The sequence below is a fragment of the Gossypium hirsutum genome, chromosome D09, assembly GCF_007990345.1.
Source record: "Gossypium hirsutum isolate 1008001.06 chromosome D09, Gossypium_hirsutum_v2.1, whole genome shotgun sequence".
Lineage (NCBI taxonomy): Eukaryota > Viridiplantae > Streptophyta > Magnoliopsida > Malvales > Malvaceae > Gossypium > Gossypium hirsutum.
In genome coordinates, this window is record NC_053445.1 from 52,572,620 (window position 1) to 52,596,917 (window position 24,298).

At 34.2% G+C, this 24,298-nt stretch overlaps 1 protein-coding gene and 1 pseudogene across 1 annotated transcript; both read left to right on the plus strand.

Moving 5' to 3' along the window:
* The first annotated feature begins 1,068 nt into the window (after nucleotides 1-1,068).
* LOC107929066 (1-aminocyclopropane-1-carboxylate oxidase homolog 3) lies at nucleotides 1,069-18,209 on the plus strand. Its single transcript, XM_016860404.1, has 5 exons — nucleotides 1,069-1,275; nucleotides 2,466-2,470; nucleotides 17,101-17,442; nucleotides 17,519-17,840; nucleotides 17,934-18,209. Exons 1-5 carry the CDS (start codon nucleotides 1,069-1,071, stop codon nucleotides 18,207-18,209), a joined length of 1,152 nt encoding a protein of 383 aa, XP_016715893.1.
* Nucleotides 18,210-18,401: 192 nt separating this feature from the next.
* LOC107929094 (1-aminocyclopropane-1-carboxylate oxidase homolog 1-like) lies at nucleotides 18,402-19,917 on the plus strand (annotated as a pseudogene).
* The last annotated feature ends 4,381 nt before the right edge of the window (nucleotides 19,918-24,298 follow it).

Sequence of the window (24,298 nt, forward strand, 5' to 3'; positions counted from 1 at the left end):
TTTACGTTGTGAATGTTCTTTTCTTTCATTTGATATTAAAAACATATAATTTTAAAATATACTAACTTTAAATTTTTATACATTTGTGATGTAGTTTTTTTTTTAAATTTATTTTTAATAATAATTCACTATTTTTTTAATTTTAAAAAAATTATATTTTTATAACACTGGAAAATATGAATTAAATCAGACCATTAAATTGAATTTTAAAAAAATATTAAACTGATACAAATTAATTAAATTCAACGATTATATCGTTTTTATTTTTTATAAATTTTTAATTATTTATTTAATCGAATAAAATTTGATTATTTTAAAATTTAGTTTTTTGCCTCCAAATTGCATCTCCAGTATCTAAATGGACCAGAGGCTCAAAAACAATTTCTATCATTAAACATGTGAGATCCAGTTAAAATATACAATAAATTTATGTATTTTTATAAATTTAAAATTTAATCTTTATACTATTTTTTTTATGGAAGTTAGTTTGACTATTTTTTAGATTTCAAAAGTCAACTCCAATTATTAATAAGGTTAATTTTTTATTAAATTTATGAGTGTGACAGTATGAAATAAATAAAAAAATAAAAATTCACCTAGCAATCATGTAATTAAAAAAATAATATTGTAATGAATGTGAAATTAACAAAATAATTTAAACAGTGCTAATAAATAAACCTAAATTTAAAAATTTAAAAAATAGAAGGAGTAAATTGCTAAAATTAAATTTACAAAAACTAAATTTAAAATTTATCAACAACACATATTTTAAACATTATCACTTTGCATGATAAGAGGTTTATGTGGAAAAAGATGGAAAGCGAAATCATATTTCCCACTATATATGATTAGTGACTATTTATGTGTCCCATACCTTGGGTTTAATGGTCCATTATTTGTACACCATTAAAAACACCAATAGTTTGATTTTTCAAGCTACCTAATCATCTACTTCATGAAATTGTATCATTTTCTCATTGGCTATAGAAAAATATCATAACTGTGATGGTTTACCATTATATATTCATATTAAGATGAGCTTGTTAGCATAAGATTTGAGTAGTCTAAATGGATTACTCACTGATAACCAAGTCCAAGTGTACCGATGAAGAAGATCCCACCACTCGAAAACCCGAATACGATCGACTAAGCAAATTGAAATCTTTCGATGAAACAAGAGCTGGTGTAAAAGGACTTGTTGATTCTGGAATCAAACATGTTCCAAGGATGTTTCATCATCAATTCGAGAATAACTCAGTTTCATGTGGCATACAGGTTAGTATTGTTAACATTATGATTAATGGCAGACAATTTTAATGGAAAACAATCCAAGTGGTGCAAGTTTAGCACCCTAAAGTTGACTTTGAAAAAGTGGCATGGGATAATTTTTTTTTGGTCCTTGAGATAATGGGCTATTTATTGTTTGGTCCTTAAACCTCAACTATAAATAGGCCTTCTCATTTCTCATTTCAATCATCCCAACCAATCTTTCTCTCTTAGTTTTCTCTCTTCTCCCATTTGAGAATTCTTAAGGAATTCTATTTGTTTGTAATACTTTGGAGATAGTAAAGTTATCATCTGGTGTTAGTGCCCGAGGACGTAGGTATAATTTACCGAACCTCGTTAAATCTCTTGTGTTCTTTCTTGTCCTATTTTTCTTTCAATATTTGAGGGTATAATAGTAGTATTTAATTATGCTATTAAATTACTATAGAAGGGATATTCTGTCTAAGGAAAGACTTGGTATTTAAGAGATCCATGTGATCCACCTCTCTTCCCTGGGAATTGAACTTTGTGTGATTTTTTAGTACAATAATTTACACGCTTCCAACCCTATTGGAACAACAAGTGGTATCAAGAGCCGAAGGTTAATCGTAGTATGCTCTGTGGTTGCAGTTTAAACTGATCTTCCACATCAGAAAAGATTTCCTTAGGTATATTGAAAGATTATGGAGAAAACGGTCGGTGTAGGAGCTTCAACATCGTCCATGTGGACAAGACCGACAATTGCAAATGCAAGATTGGCCGTGAAGATCTTTGATGGCACGGGCCATTTTGGTATGTGGCAAAGTGAGGTTTTAGATGCCCTTTTTCAGCAGGGTCTAGACATTGCCATTGATGAAGAGAAACCAGATGATGTACAGGAGAAAGATTGGAAGGCGATCAATCGGTTGGCATGTGGCACAATTCGATCATGCCTTTCTCGAGAGCAGAGGTATGCTTTTTCAAATGAGACTTCTACAAATAAGTTGTGGGTGGCCCTTGAAGAAAAATTTTTGAAGAAAAACAGTCAAAATAAGCTCCACTTGAAGAAAAGACTGTTTCGCTTCACATACGTCCCAAGTACCACAATGAATGATCACATCACCAAATTTAATCAGTTAGTCACTGATTTGCTGAATATGGATGAGACATTCAAAGATGAAGATTTGACTTTGATGCTGTTGGGGTCACTTCCTGAGGAGTTTGAGTTCCTAGAAACTACTCTACTTCATGGCAGGAGTGATATATCTCTGAGCGAAGTCTGTGCGGCCTTATACAGTTATGAACAGAGAAAGAAGGACAAACAGAAAAACTCAATCAGAGATACAGAAGCTTTAGTAGTCCGAGGTCGTTCATACACTCGGAAGAAAACTCAAAAGGGGAGATCAAAGTCAAAGTCCAGACTCGGGAAAGATGAATGTGCCTTTTGTCATGAGAAAGGCCACTGGAAGAAAAATTGTCCAAAGCTGAAGAATAAGGGAAAAGCTGCTGTAGATGCTTGTGTTGCAAAGCATGATACTAGTGACTCTGAACTATCACTGGTTGCATCATCATCGTCGTTCCATTCAGATGAGTGGATATTGGATTCGGGTTGTACCTATTATATGTCCCCTAACCGGGAGTGGTTCTCTGATTTAGTAGAACTAAATGGAGGAGTTGTTTATATGGACAATGACAATGCCTGTAAAACTGTTGGGATAGGTTCAATCCAATTAAAGAATCAAGATGGATCAACTAGAGTTCTGACTGATGTTTGGTACGTGCCCAGTTTGAAGAAAAATCTCATCTCATTGGGAGCCTTGGAATCCAATGGTTTAGTTGTTACTATGAGAGATGGGATTTTGAAAGTGACATCTGGCGCACTTGTGATATTGAAGGGCATCAGGAAAAATAACTTGTATTACTACCAAGGTAGTACAGTTATTGGAGCAGTCGCTGCAGCTTCCGGCAACAAAGAATTGGACTCAATACAGTTGTGGCATATGAAGTTGGGACATGCCAGCGAAAAATCCTTGCAAATTCTGGCAAAGCAAGGATTGTTGAAAGGTGCAAAGGCTTGCAAATTAAAATTTTACGAGCATTGTGTTCTGGGAAAGCAAAAGAGAGTGAAATTCGGCACTGCTATCCATAATACAAAAGGTATTTTAGAATATGTTCACTCAGATGTGTGGGGGCCTTCCAATACACCTTCATTGAGAGGAAAACACTACTTTGTTACTTTTGTTGATGACTTTTCCAGAAGAGTTTGGGTGTATACCATGAGAACTAAGGATGAAGTGCTTAGAGTTTTTCTTAAATGGAAAACTATGATCGAAAACCAGACTGGCAAGAAAATCAAGCGGCTTAGGACGGACAATGGAGGGGAATATAAAAGTGATCTGTTCTTCGATGTGTGCCAAGAGTATGGTATTGTTCGACACTTCACAATTAGGGATACACCACAGCAGAATGGATTGGCAGAGCGTATGAATCGAACATTGCTGGAGAAAGTTCGATGTATGTTGTCCAATGCTGGGTTGGGCAAGCAATTTTGGGCTGAGGCTGTGACATACGCTGGCCATCTTGTTAATCGTTTGCCATCATCTGCATTAGAAAGAAAAACTCCTATGGAGGTATGGTCTGGAAAACCGGCTACAGATTATGATTCCTTACATGTGTTTGGATTCACTGCATATTACCATGTGAAGGAGTCAAAGTTAGATCCGAGGGCAAAGAAAGCTCTCTTTATGGGAATCACTTCTGGAGTGAAGGGATTTCGTCTTTGGTGCTTAAGCACAAAGAAAATGATCTGTAGCAGAGATGTTACCTTTGATGAATCTGCCACATTGAAAAAGGTAGCAGATAAAGATATTCAGACGAGCAATACTCCACAGCAGGTGGAGTGTACTCCAAAACAGGTGGAGTTTGAGCAGATGGGGATTTGCCCAGTTAATAAGTCTAATTCTCCAGCCACAATGGTGGAATTAGAGGTTGAAGAGGTTCTGACCCAAGAACCACTAAGTACACCAGAACCAGTTGCAGTTGCAAGGCCACGGAGAGAAATTCGTAAACCTGCTCGATTTACTGATATAGTGGCCTACGCCCTTCCCGTTGTTGATGATATTCCTATCACTTATCAAGAAGCAATGCAAAGCTTAGAAAGTGATAAATGGAAAAGCGCCATGGATGAAGAAATGCAGTCTCTCCTGAAGAACAATACTTGGGAATTGGCGCAATTACCGAAAGGTAAAAGGGCAATCGGATGCAAGTGGGTATTCCCAAAGAAAGATGGATCTCCTAGCAAGAAGGATATTCACTACAAAGCAAGATTGGTAGCTAAAGGCTACGCTCAGAATGAGGGAATTGACTACAATGATGTATTTTCCCCTATTGTGAAGCATTCCTCCATTAGAATTTTGTTGGCCTTGGTAGCACAGTTAAATTTGGAACTAGCTCAACTTGATGTTAAGACGGCTTTCTTGTATGGTGAGTTAGAAGAGGAGATCTATATGACTCAGCCCGAAGGATACACAGATGCTGGTGGTAGAAATTGGGTTTGTAAGCTGAACAAATCGCTATATGGATTGAAGCAATCCCCGAGGCAGTGGTACAAGCGATTTGATAGCTTTATGACGGATCTTTCATTTATCTACTCTTGTATGTTGATGATATGTTAATCGCTTCGAAGAGCCAAAATGATATAGATAAGCTGAAAGCTCAGTTGAATCAAGAGTTCGAGATGAAAGATCTAGGTGAGGCCAAGAAGATTCTCGGCATGGAGATAAGTAGAGATAGACCGAGAGGCAAGCTCTGTTTAAATCAGAAGCAATATCTGAAAAAGGTATTACAATGTTTTGGTGTAAATGAAAACACAAAACATGTAAGTACCCCACTTGCTTCTCATTTGAAACTTAGTGCTCAATTATCTCCGAAAACTGAATAAGAAAGAGAATATATGGTAAAAGTCCCATATGCTAATGCAGTTGGGAGTTTGATGTATGCGATGTGTGTACGAGGCCTGATGTAATAGCCTGAATTTTTAGTGGTGTCGGAATGGTGATTCGAGATCACTAAATCTGACAAACGAGTAGAAAATATTATAAATTTAGTAAGTATAAGTTAAATGTGAAGTTAGGAAAATTTTTGAAATAGTGAATAGTGTACTAGGAATAAATATTAAAATAATTAAAATAAAAAAAATGAGGTATCGAGACCTCGAAGATTTTCAACCGAGCCATAAATATTTTTATAAATATTTATAGAGTGTCATTGAGTTGGTATTAAAGTTTCGTTAGAAAATTTTAACGTTTGGATAGTTAATTAACTAAAAAGGACTAAATTGGGAATAGTGTAAAATTTGTTAAATTGTGATTAAATAGCTTAAGTGACTAAAGTGGAGGGATTTAAAAGGCAATTAGGCCCAAATTATATGGGCTGGACGGTTGGGTAAAAAAAAAAATCAGCAGAATGTAAGGAGAAACAGGGGCAAAATTGGAAACTTAACAAATTAAACATTTAAAACAAAGACAAAAGTGAAAAATCTAGAGATCTCTTCATAATTTATCAGCAAAAACGCCATAGGAGGTCTGGAATAAGCTGGTTTTTCATATTTTTGAATCACGTAAGTTTAATTCTTGATTATTTCTTCTAATTTTTGTGATTTTGATACTTTTACAATTAGGTCCAACTAATTATTTCATTAGTTTTTGATTCCATGGCTGATTTTGAAAGTTACCATTGATGAGTGTTGGATTTTTATGATGAATAAACATGGAATTGAAGCTTTAATTTTGTTATATGATGATTTTATTAAGTAATTTTGATAGAAATTGATTTTAGGGACCTAATTGTGAAAAAGTTGGGAATTAAGGTTTGGTGTTGCGGTTTTGAGTATGAAAGGCTATGTAGTAGTCTAAAATAGTTGGAAAGGTGTTAATTGAGAAAAATTAGATCAATTGAGGGGTTAATTGAGTAGGGATCAAATTGTAAAAATTGTAAAGTTTGGGGTAAAAGTGTAATTTCGAAAATTAAAGGGCATAAATTGTGAAATGAATTAGAATCGAATTAAATGCTGATGAATGAATAAATTTGCATTTTAGATCGAGAACCCGAAACAAGTCGAGGAAAAGAAAAAGTAGCCGATTAGTCCCTGAACTTTTACAAATTCTGCAAATCGATCCAGGTAAGTTCATATGGCTGAAATTTAATGATTAAATGTTAATTTCATGAATTATACAATGTATGATGAAATGTATTTATTGTTGAAATGAGAATAAAATAAAAATGTGAAAATCGAATAAATGATCAAATTAAGTGGAACACCGGATTTGAGTACTTCTGATCAAGAAACAAAGTGATAAGTGGCTACACTTATCTGATCAAGAAACAAAGTGATAAGTGGTTACACTTATCTGATCAAGAAACAAAGTGATAAGTGGTTACACTTATCTGATCAAGATACAAAGTGATAAGTGGCTACACTTATCTGATCAAGTGATAAAGTGATAAGTGGTAGCTTCAGCTACACTTATCTGATCAAGTGGCAAAGTGATAAGTGGTAGCCTAGCTACACTTATCTGATCAAGGACAAGTGATAAGAGGTCATATGTCAAAGTGAAAGTGAAGTACTCAATTTTCCGTAACCGTTCCTTAATTTTGATCAAGGATGGTAAGTGACAAATGGGCCCAAAGGAATGATGGTAAAAGAATAAGTAGTAGTGAGTTTATACCAAGGAACTCACCAAAGATTGTGGTTGACAGGTAAATTTAGTAATGGTGTATATTGTATAAGTGTACAAGTGTTTGGTAAGATTTATGTTTTATGCCTATGAACTTACTAAGCTTTTCTATAAGCTTACATGTGTGTGTTTATTATTTTTGTAGATTAACGTATTTATACATTCGGAGGATCGGATCTACATCAAGAATCACACTATCCAGATATACTCCGGTAGTTTATGTTAAGCAACTTTTTGGATTTATATGGCATGTATAGGGAATTGAAGTAAAAGTAAATTTGAATGTTATGGTTGCGTTAGATATCGAAATATATACATGTTTTTAGTTTGAAATGGTTGATTGGTTGAACTTAATTAGTATTTAAATGAAGTAGATGAAATACTGGAATTGGTTGTGATTTGAAATTTGCAGGGAAGGTTAGACAATTATAAAGGGGTTATATTGAATTTTTAAAAAAAAATTGCAATGGAGCAGTTCTTGGACAGCAGCATTGATGTAATTTTTAAAAATCACCAAAAATAGTGGAAATAGAATTAGAAGTTGAGTGAGATATGAAATTAAAGCTGAAAGAGTCTACTTTCATATAAAAGAAGTTGAGTAAGCAAAAGAATTATATACTTTTAGATATTTGAATTTTAGTGAAACAGGGCAAGAATGTTTTTGAAGTCCCCTGTTCTGACTTTAGAAATTCATTAAAAATTGTACAGAAGGAATTATGAGTTATAATTTATATGTATAGATTCCTTAATGAGTCTATTTTCAGTAGAAATAAGTTTAATCACCATATGAAGCCTTTAATAAGATATAATTAAATTTTAGTGATGAGTGGTCAGGATAGTCGATTAGTGAAACAGGGGAGACTTCAACTAATAAACTGTACTAATTGGCTAAAGCAAAAATTCTGAAAAATTTATGGTGAATAGATATATGAGTCTAGTTTCAGGGAAAATTTACGGATATAAATTTCGAGTTTCGTAGCTTTAATTATAATTATTTTAGTGACTGCTGTACAGGTGGACAGCTTTATTATGAATGATGAAATTAAATTTGAAAGTAAATTTTTATGCCCCGAACTTTTAAGTTAAGTCAAGTAACGCCTCATGCTCGACTCCGGCAACGGTATTGGGTAAGGGGTGTTACATTTTATTGGTATCAGAGCCTGGTTTAGCCGGTCCTCGGAATATGTGTGAAGTGTAAAGTGTTTAGAAATACATGCCATATAAATCTGTGATAGTGTGATGTGTATGATCCGATCTAATCTTTGTTATTTTTATAGATACTCTCCGATTATAAAGATGTCAAATATACCTGAACGTACTGATCAAGAAGAAGTTAACAGTAGAGCACAGAATTCTGAACAAAGAGCAAGCAGTGATGTTCCGATTTCCCAAATGCGAGAGCATGAATTAAAGAATATGATTTATGGGATTATGAATCAGTGGTATACTGAAATGAGGCAAGAAAGAAATCAGGCTGAACCACCTCCTCCCCCTACTGCTCCATCGATGGTACCCCCGGTGTAAGCGTTCTCCATTGGAAAGGCTTAGAAAACTTGGAGCCGAAGAATTTCGGGGAAGGACTGATGATGATCCCGTCAAAGCTGAATATTGGTTACAGAGTTTGATAAGAATTTTTAAAGAAATAGCTTGCTCACCAGATGACTATTTGAGATGTGCTGTGTCTCTGTTGAAAGAAGAAGCTTATAGTTGGTGGGAGACGATCGAGGCTGTGGTTCCGGCAGAGAAAATTTCTTGGGAATTTTTCCAAAATGAATTTAAGAAGAAATATGTGGGCAGACGGTATTTGGATAAAAAGAAAAGGGAATTCCTCGACCTACGACAGGGAAATAAATCAGTAGTTGAATATGAAAGAGAATTTGTCTACCTCAGCAAATATGCCCGAGACATTGTACCTACTGAAGAAGAAATGTGTATCCGGTTTGAAGAAGGGTTAAATGATGAAATTAGAATGATGATTGGGGGTAATGAAATACGAGAGTTCGTTGTTCTGTCAGACCGTGCTCAAAAGCTTGAAGAAGTATACAACAGAAAAATGCAGCGGGATCGAAAAAGTAAAGAGCCATTCAAAAGAGGTGCTTCTAAGTCATTTTCAGATTTTCCAGTGAAGAAATCTAGAGAAGAAATTAATCGAACTACATCAGTGACGGGGAGATCGGGCAGAGATAGACCAAGACAATCTGATTTCAGGGTATTCGATAGACCTGTAGCAAGTGTGAGCAGTGTTCAGAATGCTTCACGACCTAAGTGTCAATATTGTGGAAGATATCATTTCGGAGAATGCAGGTCTAAGATGGGGGCTTGTTATAAATGTGGGGCTACTGATCATCTTATTCGAGATTGTCCTCGGCTGCAAAAAGATGAAGTGGAACAGAAAGAGATACAGAGAACCATTCCTCAAAGAAGTAGACGTTCGGGCCAGAGCAGTGCTACAGGGACTACCCGTTCGGGTACGAGGGAATCAGTTGGTCGATCAGAGAATAGAGCACCAGCACGTACCTACGCCATTCGAGCAAGGGAAGAAGCTACGGCTCCTGATGTAATTGCTGGTACTTTCTATCTTTATGATGTTATTGTTTATGCATTGATAGACCCTGGATCTACTCATTCATATATTTGCACTATGTTAGCATCTGAAAAGAATTTATTTGTTGAGTCCACTGAATTTGATATACAAGTTACAAATCCATTAGGTCATAGTGTGATGGTTAATTTGATATGTCGTAATTGTCCACTGAAAGTGAAAGGCTATGAATTCCCCGCTGATTTGATGTTGTTACCCTTTCGGGAATTTGACATTATTCTGGGGATGGACTGGTTAATGAGACATGATGCGGTGGTGAATTGTCGTGATAAGCAAATCAGTTTGAAATGTCAAACAGGAGATGTAATCTCAGTTGGGTCAGAAAACATGGGCGATACAGTCAGAATTATTTCAGCTCTCTCTGCTCAGAGATTATTACGCAAAGGCAATGAAGCATTCTTGGCCTATATCCTTGATACTCGGGGTTCTGATTTAAAGCTCGAACAAGTGCCAGTGGTGAATGAATTTCCTGATGTGTTCCCTGAAGAGTTACCCGGTCTACCACCTGATAGAGAAGTTGAATTTGTAATTGATGTGATCCCCGGAACAACTCCTATCTCAGTGACACCGTACAGAATGGCTCCAGCTGAGTTAAAAGAGTTGAAGGCGCAGTTGCAGGAGTTATTAGATAAAGGGTTCATTAGACCGAGTATGTCGCCTTGGGGAGCACCTGTCTTGTTTGTGAAAAAGAAGGACGGTTCTTTAAGACTGTGTATAGATTACAGGCAGTTGAATAAGGTAACGGTAAAGAATAAATATCCTTTGCCTCGTATTGATGATCTGTTTGATCAGTTGAAAGGTGCTGCAGTATTTTCCAAGATAGACCTTCGATCTGGGTATTATCAGTTGAAAGTTAAAGAGTGTGATGTGCCAAAAACTGCCTTCCGAACTCGATATGGTCATTATGAATTTTTGGTGATGCCATTTGGTTTAACCAATGCTCCTGCTGCTTTTATGGATTTGATGAATAGAATTTTTCAGTCATATTTGGATAGATTTGTGGTTGTGTTCATTGACGATATATTGATTTATTCAAAGACAGAGTCCGATCATGCACAACATCTAAGGATTGTATTACAGACTTTGCGGGAGAAACAGTTATATGCGAAATTCAGCAAATGTGAATTTTGGCTTCAGGAAGTTGCGTTTTTGGGTCATATTGTATCAGCTGATGGAATAAGAGTGGATCCAAGTAAGATAGCGGCAGTGGTAAATTGGAAAGTTCCAAAGAATGTTACTGAAGTACGGAGCTTTCTAGGATTGGCAGGTTATTATCGCCGATTTGTCAAAGATTTCTCAATGATTACCTTACCGTTGACTCGATTACTACAAAAGAATGTTGAATTTATATGGTCAGACGAATGTCAGCAGAGTTTCGATCAGTTGAAAAAGATGTTGACAGAGGCTCCAGTGTTGACTCAACCAGAATCGGGCGTACCGTTTGTAGTATATAGTGATGCGTCTCTGAGTGGTTTGGGTTGTGTACTTATGCAGTCAGGAAAAGTGGTGGCATATGCTTCCCGACAACTGAAACCGCACGAGAAGAATTATCCTACACATGATTTGGAATTGGCAGCGATCGTGTTTACTTTGAAGATATGGAGACACTACTTATATGGTGAGAAATGTTATGTGTATACTGATCATAAAAGCTTGAAGTATTTAATGACTCAGAAAGAGTTAAATTTGAGACAGAGACGATGGTTAGAGTTGTTGAAAGATTATGATCTTGTTATTGACTATCACCCAGGGAAAGCAAATGTCGTAGCAGATGCACTTAGTCGGAAATCATCATTATTTGCATTACGGGCATTGAGTGCTCATTTATCTATTAATGAGGATGGTTCTGTACTAGCGGAATTAAAAGCTAAACCTGTGTTCTTTCAACGGATTCGGGAATTACAAGATGAAGACCCAAAATTGATGCTAAAACGACAGATGGTTCAAAATGAGTTAAGCTCAGAATACTCCATTGATGAAAATGGTATGTTATATTATCGTAATAGAATATGTGTTCCAAATAATTTAGACTTGAAAAATGATATTTTATCAGAGGCTCACAGTAGTATGTGTTCTATTCACCCGGGGAGTACAAAAATGTATTGTGATTTGAAGAAAATGTATTGGTGGCCTGGAATGAAACGAGAAATCTGTGAATATGTAGCAAGATGTTTGATTTGTCAACAGGTGAAAGCTGAGCATCAAGTACCGACAGGGTTGTTACAGCCCATTATGATTCCAGAGTGGAAATGGGAACATGTCACGATGGATTTTGTATCTGGATTACCAGTAACTCCGAAGAAGAAAGATTCGATATGGGTGATTGTTGATCGGTTAACTAAGTCGGCACATTTTATTCCAGTCAGAGCAGATTATCAGCTTGAAAAGTTAGCGGAGTTATATGTGTCTGAGATAGTGAGGTTACATGGGGTACCAATATCTATTATTTCGGATCGAGATCCGAGATTTACCTCGAGATTTTGGAGTAAATTACAGGAGGCTCTGGGCACCAAATTAAATTTCAGCACAGCTTTTCATCCCCAGACAGATGGGCAGTCAGAGCGAGTGATTCAGATTTTAGAAGATATGTTAAGGTGTTGTATACTTGAGTTCGGCGGCAGCTGGGAAAGGTATTTACCTTTAGCCGAATTTGCTTATAATAATAGTTATCAAACTAGTATTAAAATGGCACCGTTTGAAGCTCTGTATGGAAGAAAGTGTAGAACTCCATTATATTGGTCTGAATTAAGTGAATCGAAACTGGTGGGAGTGGACTTGATTCAGGAAACTGAAGAAAAAGTTTGTATTATTCGAGATTGTTTAAAAGCTGCCTCCGATCGGCAAAAATCATATGCAGATTTGAAGAGAAGGGATATAGAGTTTAGTGTGGGTGATCGTGTATTTTTGAAAGTGTCACCGTGGAAGAAAGTTTTGCGGTTCGGCAGAAAGGGAAAACTCAGCCCACGATTTATCGGGCCGTATGAAATCATTGAAAGAATCGGTCCGGTAGCTTATAGATTGGCTTTGCCCCCGGAACTTGAAAATATTCACAATGTGTTTCATGTGTCTATGTTCAGACGGTACAGATCAGATCCATCACATGTAATTCCTCATACGGAAATAGAGCTCCAACCTGACATGACTTATTCAGAGGAACCGGTGAAAATTTTAGCTCGGGAGGTTAAAGAGTTGAGGAATAAACGTGTACCACTAGTTAAGGTGCTATGGAATCGACATGGATCTGAGGAGGCAACCTGGGAAATGGAGGAATTGATGAAATTTCAGTATCCGAATTTATTTCCAGGTACGAAATTTCGGGGACGAAATTTCCTAAAAGGGGGGAGAGTTGTAATAGCCTGAATTTTTAGTGGTGTCGGAATGGTGATTCGAGATCACTAAATCTGACAAACGAGTAGAAAATATTATAAATTTAGTAAGTATAAGTTAAATGTGAAGTTAGGAAAATTTTTGAAATAGTGAATAGTGTACTAGGAATAAATATTAAAATAATTAAAATAAAAAAAACGAGGTATCGAGACCTCGAAGATTTTCAACCGAGCCATAAATATTTTTATAAATATTTATAGAGTGTCATTGAGTTGGTATTAAAGTTTCGTTAGAAAATTTTAACGTTTGGATAGTTAATTAACTAAAAAGGACTAAATTGGGAATAGTGTAAAATTTGTTAAATTGTGATTAAATAGCTTAAGTGACTAAAGTGGAGGGATTTAAAAGGCAATTAGGCCCAAATTATATGGGCTGGACGGTTGGGTAAAAAAAAAATCAGCAGAATGTAAGGAGAAACAGGGGCAAAATTGGAAACTTAACAAATTAAACATTTAAAACAAAGACAAAAGTGAAAAATCTAGAGATCTCTTCATAATTTATCAGCAAAAACGCCATAGGAGGTCTGGAATAAGCTGGTTTTTCATATTTTTGAATCACGTAAGTTTAATTCTTGATTATTTCTTCTAATTTTTGTGATTTTGATACTTTTACAATTAGGTCCAACTAATTATTTCATTAGTTTTTGATTCCATGGCTGATTTTGAAAGTTACCATTGATGAGTGTTGGATTTTTATGATGAATAAACATGGAATTGAAGCTTTAATTTTGTTATATGATGATTTTATTAAGTAATTTTGATAGAAATTGATTTTAGGGACCTAATTGTGAAAAAGTTGGGAATTAAGGTTTGGTGTTGCGGTTTTGAGTATGAAAGGCTATGTAGTAGTCTAAAATAGTTGGAAAGGTGTTAATTGAGAAAAATTAGATCAATTGAGGGGTTAATTGAGTAGGGATCAAATTGTAAAAATTGTAAAGTTTGGGGTAAAAGTGTAATTTCGAAAATTAAAGGGCATAAATTGTGAAATGAATTAGAATCGAATTAAATGCTGATGAATGAATAAATTTGCATTTTAGATCGAGAACCCGAAACAAGTCGAGGAAAAGAAAAAGTAGCCGATTAGTCCCTGAACTTTTACAAATTCTGCAAATCGATCCAGGTAAGTTCATATGGCTGAAATTTAATGATTAAATGTTAATTTCATGAATTATACAATGTATGATGAAATGTATTTATTGTTGAAATGAGAATAAAATAAAAATGTGAAAATCGAATAAATGATCAAATTAAGTGGAACACCGGATTTGAGTACTTCTGATCAAGAAACAAAGTGATAAGTGGCTACACTTATCTGATCAAGAAACAAAGTGATAAGTGGTTACACTTATCTGATCAAGAAACAAAGTGATAAGTGGTTACACTTATCTGATCAAGATACAAAGTGATAAGTGGCTACACTTATCTGATCAAGTGATAAAGTGATAAGTGGTAGCTTCAGCTACACTTATCTGATCAAGTGGCAAAGTGATAAGTGGTAGCCTAGCTACACTTATCTGATCAAGGACAAGTGATAAGAGGTCATATGTCAAAGTGAAAGTGAAGTACTCAATTTTCCGTAACCGTTCCTTAATTTTGATCAAGGATGGTAAGTGACAAATGGGCCCAAAGGAATGATGGTAAAAGAATAAGTAGTAGTGAGTTTATACCAAGGAACTCACCAAAGATTGTGGTTGACAGGTAAATTTAGTAATGGTGTATATTGTATAAGTGTACAAGTGTTTGGTAAGATTTATGTTTTATGCCTATGAACTTACTAAGCTTTTCTATAAGCTTACATGTGTGTGTTTATTATTTTTGTAGATTAACGTATTTATACATTCGGAGGATCGGATCTACATCAAGAATCACACTATCCAGATATACTCCGGTAGTTTATGTTAAGCAACTTTTTGGATTTATATGGCATGTATAGGGAATTGAAGTAAAAGTAAATTTGAATGTTATGGTTGCGTTAGATATCGAAATATATACATGTTTTTAGTTTGAAATGGTTGATTGGTTGAACTTAATTAGTATTTAAATGAAGTAGATGAAATACTGGAATTGGTTGTGATTTGAAATTTGCAGGGAAGGTTAGACAATTATAAAGGGGTTATATTGAATTTTTAAAAAAAAATTGCAATGGAGCAGTTCTTGGACAGCAACATTGATGTAATTTTTAAAAATCACCAAAAATAGTGGAAATAGAATTAGAAGTTGAGTGAGATATGAAATTAAAGCTGAAAGAGTCTACTTTCATATAAAAGAAGTTGAGTAAGCAAAAGAATTATATACTTTTAGATATTTGAATTTTAGTGAAACAGGGCAAGAATGTTTTTGAAGTCCCCTGTTCTGACTTTAGAAATTCATTAAAAATTGTACAGAAGGAATTATGAGTTATAATTTATATGTATAGATTCCTTAATGAGTCTATTTTCAGTAGAAATAAGTTTAATCACCATATGAAGCCTTTAATAAGATATAATTAAATTTTAGTGATGAGTGGTCAGGATAGTCGATTAGTGAAACAGGGGAGACTTCAACTAATAAACTGTACTAATTGGCTAAAGCAAAAATTCTGAAAAATTTATGGTGAATAGATATATGAGTCTAGTTTCAGGGAAAATTTACGGATATAAATTTCGAGTTTCGTAGCTTTAATTATAATTATTTTAGTGACTGCTGTACAGGTGGACAGCTTTATTATGAATGATGAAATTAAATTTGAAAGTAAATTTTTATGCCCCGAACTTTTAAGTTAAGTCAAGTAACGCCTCATGCTCGACTCCGGCAACGGTATTGGGTAAGGGGTGTTACACCTGACATTTCACAAGCTGTTGGAGTTGTGAGCAGGTATATGCATGATCCTGGAAAAGGACATTGGCAAGCTGTGAAATGGATTCTACGGTATCTTCGAAAAACCGTAGATGTTGGTTTAATTTTTGAACAGGATGAAGCACTTAGTCAGTTTGTAGTTGGATATGTTGATTCCGACTTTGCTGGTGATTTAGATAAACGTCGTTCAACTACGGGGTATCTGTTTACTCTTGCGAAAGCCCCAGTGAGTTGGAAGTCTACCTTACAGTCTACAGTAGCTGTGTCTACTACAGAGGCAGAATATATGGCAGTTACAGAAGCTGTTAAGGAGGCTATTTGGCTTAATGGATTGTTGAAAGACTTAGGAGTTGTTCAAAGTCACATAAGTTTATATTGTGACAGTCAGAGCGCTATTCATTTAGCGAAAAATCAAGTCTATCATTCAAGAACCAAGCATATCGACGTAAGATATCACTTTGTGTGGGAAGTCTTTGAAAAAGAAAAAATTCTACTTCAGAAGATTCCAACAGCAGATAATCCCGCAGATACGATGACCAAGGTGGTAACAACAATCAAGTTTAATCATTGTTTGAACTTGATTAACATCCTGAGAATTTGAGCACCTTCAGGTGTATGGCGCTCGAGAGTGCATTTGGAGGCACTACAAAAGATAGCTTTATCAAATTTGGGGAGTTGAAGGAAGTGTGTGAAGATGTGATTATCCTAATCAAATCTTCAAGGTGGAGATTGTTAACATTATGATTAATGGCAGACAATTTTAATGGAAAACAATCCAAGTGGTGCAAGTTTAGCACCCTAAAGTTGACTTTGAAAAAGTGGCATGGGATAATTTTTTTTTTGGTCCTTGAGATAATGGGCTATTTATTGTTTGGTCCTTAAACCTCAACTATAAATAGGCCTTCTCATTTCTCATTTCAATCATCCCAACCAATCTTTCTCTCTTAGTTTTCTCTCATCTCCCATTTGAGAATTCTTAAGGAATTCTATTTGTTTGTAATACTTTGGAGATAGTAAAGTTATCATCTGGTGTTAGTGCCCGAGGACGTAGGTATAATTTACCGAACCTCGTTAAATCTCTTGTGTTCTTTCTTGTCCTATTTTTCTTTCAATATTTGAGGGTATAATAGTAGTATTTAATTGTGCTATTAAATTACTATAGAAGGGATATTCTGTCTAAGGAAAGACTTGGTATTTAAGAGATCCATGTGATCCACCTCTCTTCCCTGGGAATTGAACTTTGTGTGATTTTTTAGTACAATAATTTACACGCTTCCGACCCTATTGGAACAACAAGTATTCCCATTATAGGCCTCGAAAAAGTGAAGCAAAATCGAACTACTCGTGAAGAGATCGTCGGGAAAGTTCGAAACGCGTCCAAGACATGGGGATTCTTTCAAGTACTTAACCATGGGATACCAATGAATGTCATGGAGGAAATGAAGGACGGTGCACGTAGGTTCTTCGAGCAAGACGTGGAGTCTAAAAGCCGGTTCTTCTCTCGGGATTACACGAAACGAGTGGTTTACAATTCAAATTTTGATCTTTATAGCTCACCGGCAGCTAAATGGAGAGATACAGTTGTGTGTTCCATGGCTCCTGATCCTCCCAAACCAGAAGAATTGCCTGCAGTTTTCAGGTACATGAAAATGTTCCTATGACTCGTCATTTTTCTTAAACGGACATGACATAACATAATTGTATTCAATTTGCAGGGATATAATGCTTGAATACTCGAAACAAGTAATGAATTTGGGGTATTTGCTGTTTGAATTACTGTCTGAAGCTCTTGGTCTGAACCCTGATTACCTAAAAGACATAGATTGTGCTAAGGGACTGGTCATGTTATCCCATTACTATCCGATCTGTCCGCAACCAGAACTGACTCTCGGTTCAAGCAAGCATGCAGACAATGGCTTCCTCACTATTCTCCTACAAGACAATGTTGGTGGTCTCCAAGTACTTCATCAAAATCAATGGATTAATGTACCCCCAACTCTTGAGACACTAGTCATTAACATTGGAGATCTTTTACAGGCAAGTTAATCTCATTCTGACTCTTCATTTTTCTTAAAACGTGTTCATATTCAACACCGTGACGCCATCCCCTCCCCTCTTTTTGTCCTTCAGCTTATATCAAATGACAGATTTACAAGTGTGGACCATAGAGTAGTAACAAATTCAGTAAGTCCAAGAGTATCAGTGGCAAGCTTTTTCACTACTGCTCTTGTACCAGATACAAGATTATATGGACCTATTAAGGAGTTGCTATCACAAAACAACCCTCCAAAATACAAGGAAACTACTGTTAAAGACTTTATTACATACTTCAACTCAAAAGGTCTTAGTGGTACTTCACCATTACCACATTTCAAGCTCTCTAAACCTAGCCATGGGGATAAATGATGTTTAATTGTAATCTTATTTTATAAACCTAAGCTATGTGTGCAATAATTTATGTGAATGTTGAAATGGTGGGTTTACTATAAAGTTTGAAATGATGGGTTTACTATAAAGTTGAATTTTCATCAATCACTGAATGCTTTATTTTTTGACTTTTTCCATTTGCTGATAATTGCTCTGAGGAAGAGCGTTCTAATGGCGAAATCAAAGCCCGAATATGACCGAATTAGTGAACTGAAAGCTTTTGATGAAACAAAAGCTGGTGTTAAAGGACTTGTTGATTCTGGAATTAAACATGTTCCTTGGATGTTCCATTACAGACCAGATAAGTTAGACAAGAACTCATTTGTTTCTAATGGTGTCCATGTTAGTATTTCGGTTATTGACCTCGAAGGAGTGAAGGAAGATCCAGGGACTCTTCGGAACATTGTCGACAAAGTTCGAAATGCGTCAAAATCTTGGGGCTTCTTCCAAGTTGTGAACCATGGGATTCCATTGAGTGTCCTGCAATATATGAAGGATGGTGTTGTTCAGTTTTTTGAGCAAGATTTGGAGGCGAAAAAAAAGTTCTTCACTCGGGATTATAGTACAAAAAAGGTGGCCTACAACAGTAATTTCGATCTTTATAGTTCACCAGCAGCTAACTGGAGAGATACACTGTTCTGCCTTATGGCTCCTAATCCCCCCATGCCACATGAGTTGCCGGAGGTGTCCAAGTATCTTATTACATATGTGAAGTGTTTTGTCCTGGTTATGACAAAGTTACAGAACTCCAGTTACCACCCTTCCGAATCGAATAACCGGAACATGATACAAAAGAGTCCACATCACAGTGGTCCTACATAGACTTTTATTCAATTGGTTTTTTAACCACAACCAAGTGATAAATTAGAGCCATACTTATTTACGTGCCCAAGTTGGAAACCTCATAATATCTAGTGGTGTATGTATGTATGTATGTATGTATGTATGTATGTATGTATGTATGTATGTATGTATGTATGTATATTCAAGTGTGTGTTTGTACATATGTAGGGATATAATGGTGGAGTACTCAAAGCAAGTAATGCAATTGGGCTGCTTGCTACTTGAGTTACTCTCAGAAGCTCTAGGATTGCAGTCTGATCACCTAAAAGACATGGGTTGCACTCAAGGTCTCGGCATGTTATCGCATTATTACCCTGCTTGTCCAAAACCAGAACTCACTCTCGGTACAACAAAGCACTCCGACAACGACTTCCTCACCGTGCTCCTACAAGACCATATTGGTGGACTCCAAATCCTTCACCAAAACCAATGGGTTGACGTACCCCCAACTCCCGGTGCACTAGTCGTTAACATTGGCGACCTTCTACAAGCAAAGCTTTTTATCTTTTAAGAATAACTGCATGAGCCAATTAGGATAAACTTGGTTTTGCAACTAATTCGACATTCTAATGATGTTTTTTTTTTTTGCAGCTAATATCAAATGATGGTTTTAGAAGTATGGAGCATAGGGTAGTGGCAAATTGTGTAGGACCAAGAGTATCAGTGGCCTGCTTTTTCAGTACATTTTTTTTTGCCAGATTTAAGAACTTATGGACCTATTAAGGAGTTAATATCAGAAGAAAATCCTCCAAAATATAGGGAAGTCACCATGAGGGAATATGCTGGTTATTACAATGCAAAAGGCCTTGATGGTACCTCTGCCCTGCTGCATTTCAAGCTCTAAACATGGCCATGGAGTTTCCATTACTTATAGAACTTATGAACCCTTTATATAGCATAAGCATTGTTGATACCATGTGTGTTGTTTCTAGTGTTCTTTGGGTGCTAAAGCTATAGTTGTTTATAATTTCTTGTTGGTGATATGTTTGATGGTTAAATTCTGCTATTAAATCTCATACTTTATGTATTTTGTGGATTTAATACTTGTGTTTAAATTTGATTATTTCAGTCCTTATATTTTTAGAATTTTAAGATTTTAGTTTTAATTAAATGATAACTATTAAATTAATTAAATTATGTTATCTTTAAAACTTAATCCGTAGTAGCTAAAATAAATGATTTAATTTAATTTAATATGTTATCATAAAATTATTTTTTAACAATTTAATTATATGATTATATTAGTTGTGCTTCAAAGTTTCAAATCCATCTGATGTTTAAATTATAATATCAGTTAATAATATGGAGTTTATCCGTATATGATTAATGGGTGTCGAATCCACCAATATAAACCTACGCTTAATTTGCGATTTCAGTAGTATAGGGAGTAGGGTCGATCCCTCAAAGACTGGGTTTACTGTAAATTGTTGCTCTCTTGACTAGATTTATGTCGGGGCAGCTGTCGTGCCCAAGAAATTTGGGGGATGAAATTTGAAGACCTAAAATAAACAGAAAAATAACGTAAAAAGTAAAAGTTGAAAACAGAATAATAAAAACAGTGAAATAAATATGAAGAAAAATTAATTAGAATAAGCTCAGCCTTAGGCACAGATTTTTCCTCGTCTTTGAACCGATCCTCGAAATTAGATGAACTCTTCTTTTCCAATAAGCTAGTTATAGCTACCAAGGACGCCTCGGACACCAACTCTTCCTTGTGTAAATTAGTTATGGAACGTCCAACAACTAACCCTTACCGATCGAACAACCACGAAACGTTCGTGATTTAGAACTCCAGCAGCTTTGCGTTTTAGAAGAGCCTAGCTCGAACCAATACCCTCAACCGTGTGGGATATTTAAATCCGGTTACTACTTCCCTTGACGGGACCAAACAACAATCTCCACTTGGCACGCCAATGTGTTCACAGAAAACCGATTAAAAACGTGCTTTCGGAATTCTAACTGTACATCTAACCACACTAAATCAAACGACGTCTTTTTTGACTTAATGTTGATTTGACTCTGTGAGCTGACAAAATCATACTCTTAATCCGGAGAAGTAATAAGTACTGGAATTTTAGGAGTTGAATTGCTCGGGTTCGTAACTCACGGGTTATGACGAGGCTAATTCCGGCCTAAAGCTGAAAATGGGTTTAGTTAACTAAGGTTTGGGACATGATGGTATTGGGCATAATTGGATAAGGTAAAAATGGGTGGAAGGATTGGTGACGTGATTGAGTATAGGGGTTGGAAAAATATATTAAAGTGGGGTGGTTGACTATTGGAAAATGAAAATGGAATTTTGAAAAAGGAATTGCAAATGGCTAAAGTTGGTGGCTGCTAGGATTTAACAAATTGAAGGAAAAGAAACTAAAGAAACAACAAATGAAATCGTGACAAGAAGAGAGAAAATATATTGAAAGATGAAAGCTTAATATTTTGATTGATGAATAAATGAACAATGTAGCCTCTATTTATACCAGTGGCTTTACTAAATTAGTAGCCAACTAGTCATAGAAAATTAAGGAAAAAAAATTATTCCATGATATAAAATAAATCCCAAAATAATCTCCCCACCAAGCCAACAAAATTTTCAGCTAATTAATATTGAAAAAATTCTACTTTGGCCCTCCTTCTTTGCTTCTTTCTTTAATTTGGCCCAATTGTTTCCTTTTTCTTCTATTTAGCCCCAAATTGCATTCCTGCACAAAATTTAATAAATATGGCAAAATTAGTGGTGTATTCTCATAAATTAACCAATTTAATTACATAAAATATGTAACTTTAGCATTTAATCAATGATCAATGATTTAAAACCTTTTGTATCCAACAAATAAATAAACATTTTAAAGTAAATAACACGTGAAATATAATAATGAAATTATTAAAATATTAAGATATAATAATTTTTTCTCCCAACTTTGCAAAAAAAAAATTATTTTAGCTTTCTATTTAATTTTTCTTCTTTTTTAATTATTGAACTTGTATTTTTTATCAAATCATCCCAAAATAGATGGAAAAAGTGGCATACACATGGATTGCCACATAGATAACATGCAACATTTAATTAGTTTTAAAAAAATTTAAATTTTTAAAATATTTTTATACTTTTTTTAAAAAAATTTAAATGTTTTTTTTATAATTTTTTTGAATTTTTAAAATTTTAAAAAAGTAATTAAATGATGACATGTTATCCACGTGACAATCAATGTGTATGCCACATCAGCAAAGTGAAAAAATATTAACTTTTTCATTTATTTTGGGGTGATTTGAAAAAAAATCAATTTGCATGGGAAAAGTTTGATTTAATGTGTAATTTTATACATAAATTTTGATTTTGTGCAATTTTATATATGAAATTTTAATTTGATCTAATTCTCACAAATTATTAACACAATTATTTATATAACATCATTTAATATTTATATATTACATACACATAATTATATTAATCCAATATAAAAATAAATTGATATATTTATTTCTTTAAATGTGTGTGATTAAATCGAATTAAAGTTTTATTTGTATAATTACACAAATCAAAGTTCATGTAATAAATTACACATTGAATTAAAGTTTATTTATAAATTTGAAATTGATCCCTTACGCATTTAGATTCAATAAAATTAAAAACAAATTATGATAAATAAAATTAAGTTCAATACAAGCAAGTAATGAATAGTTACATGTTTATATAAAGCCTCTAATTGAAATGAAGTTAGGAGTTAATCGGACATTAATTTAATAGGGATATTATTAAAATATTTTTATTTTTATAAAATAATAAATATTAATACTAAAATAATACTATGAGAATTCAATGGAGTATTAGTTTAATTGAATAATGAATAAAATAGAATTGCAAGTTATTTTTAATTGATGATGTGTTGTGCAGATTTATGTTTTCACGTTGGTTAGAGTCTCATCTAACAAGTTATTCATGTTAGTTTGGTATTAAATTATTGAAATAAAATCTACACCTATATATTAAAGTAAACTTGAAAAGATCTTCTCTATGCTGACTCATAACACACCTCCACCACCCTTCTTTTCTTTCCATTTTCTTTTATATTTTATACATTTACTCATTATGTTTTAATTTCTCATATAATTCCGTCTTTATTTTTTTCAGTGTTATTAATTAGTTTAAATAGTTAATATACTTAATTTTTCAATTAAAATATTTTATAGTTATATATAATTTGAAAGTAGATTTATAAATCCAAAAAATAAAATGATTACATTTTTAAAAATAAAAGTAGGAGGGCTAAGTGTAGAGACATAGAATCATAGTTGTTTAAATCAACCGGGGTATCGGTTTGGAGAGAGGTATCAGTCTAGCTGATCCGCAAACTGGTCGAACCAAGCTAAAAACTGATTGAATTAGTTTTTTTATTTTTTAATGATTTATTCAATCGAATCATACGAACTAGTAACTCTTATATTATAAATTTTAAAAATTACTCTATTATTTGATATAAATAAATAATGAATCCAAGGAGTGATGGTGCCACCTTGATATAAGATTTTTAAAATTCATTAAATTAATTTATAATCTTAAAGAGATGATTTGGGAGATCAGAACTTAAAATTTTACCAGTTTATTTATGTTTTAATGCATTTATTTAGAAGATAAAACTGGTAAATTAAGCATGGTATATTTTTACGTTTTAAGTCTTTATTAATATTCTGGACATTTTTCTTTATCTCATGATAAAAAATAAAATCTGCAGTCTATTTTTAAAAAATTCACAGCGATAAGCTTCTATTTTAGTTTTAATAATATATGCAATTTTTATTCATGTAAGAAATAAAATCTAAAATTAAAATTTCACAGTATATGCTTCTTCTTTTTTAAATTCCTTCTAAGAACGTGGAGGGTTTTGTCTCAAAATGATAAATGGTATTTATTTGTAGTCCTTAAAGAAGTTTTTGAATTTCGGATACGCAGAACTTGTCTGAATCAGGAACCAAAGTAGGTAAATTGTCAACATATATTGAATTTGTGAAAAGGACAGAGACACGTGGTTGGTATTTGTTTTTCTGTTTTGATCCGTTTTATTCAACAACAAAAAAAACGTGATGACAGAAGTTGTTGAGAAATGAGATTAGAGCCTTCACATTTACTCACATTTTGTTTCAAATGCTTTAAGAGGGGACAAGATTTTATATATGGTTTAATTTCTTTAAGTGAGGTTTGATGATAAAATTAATTTCAATGAGAATGA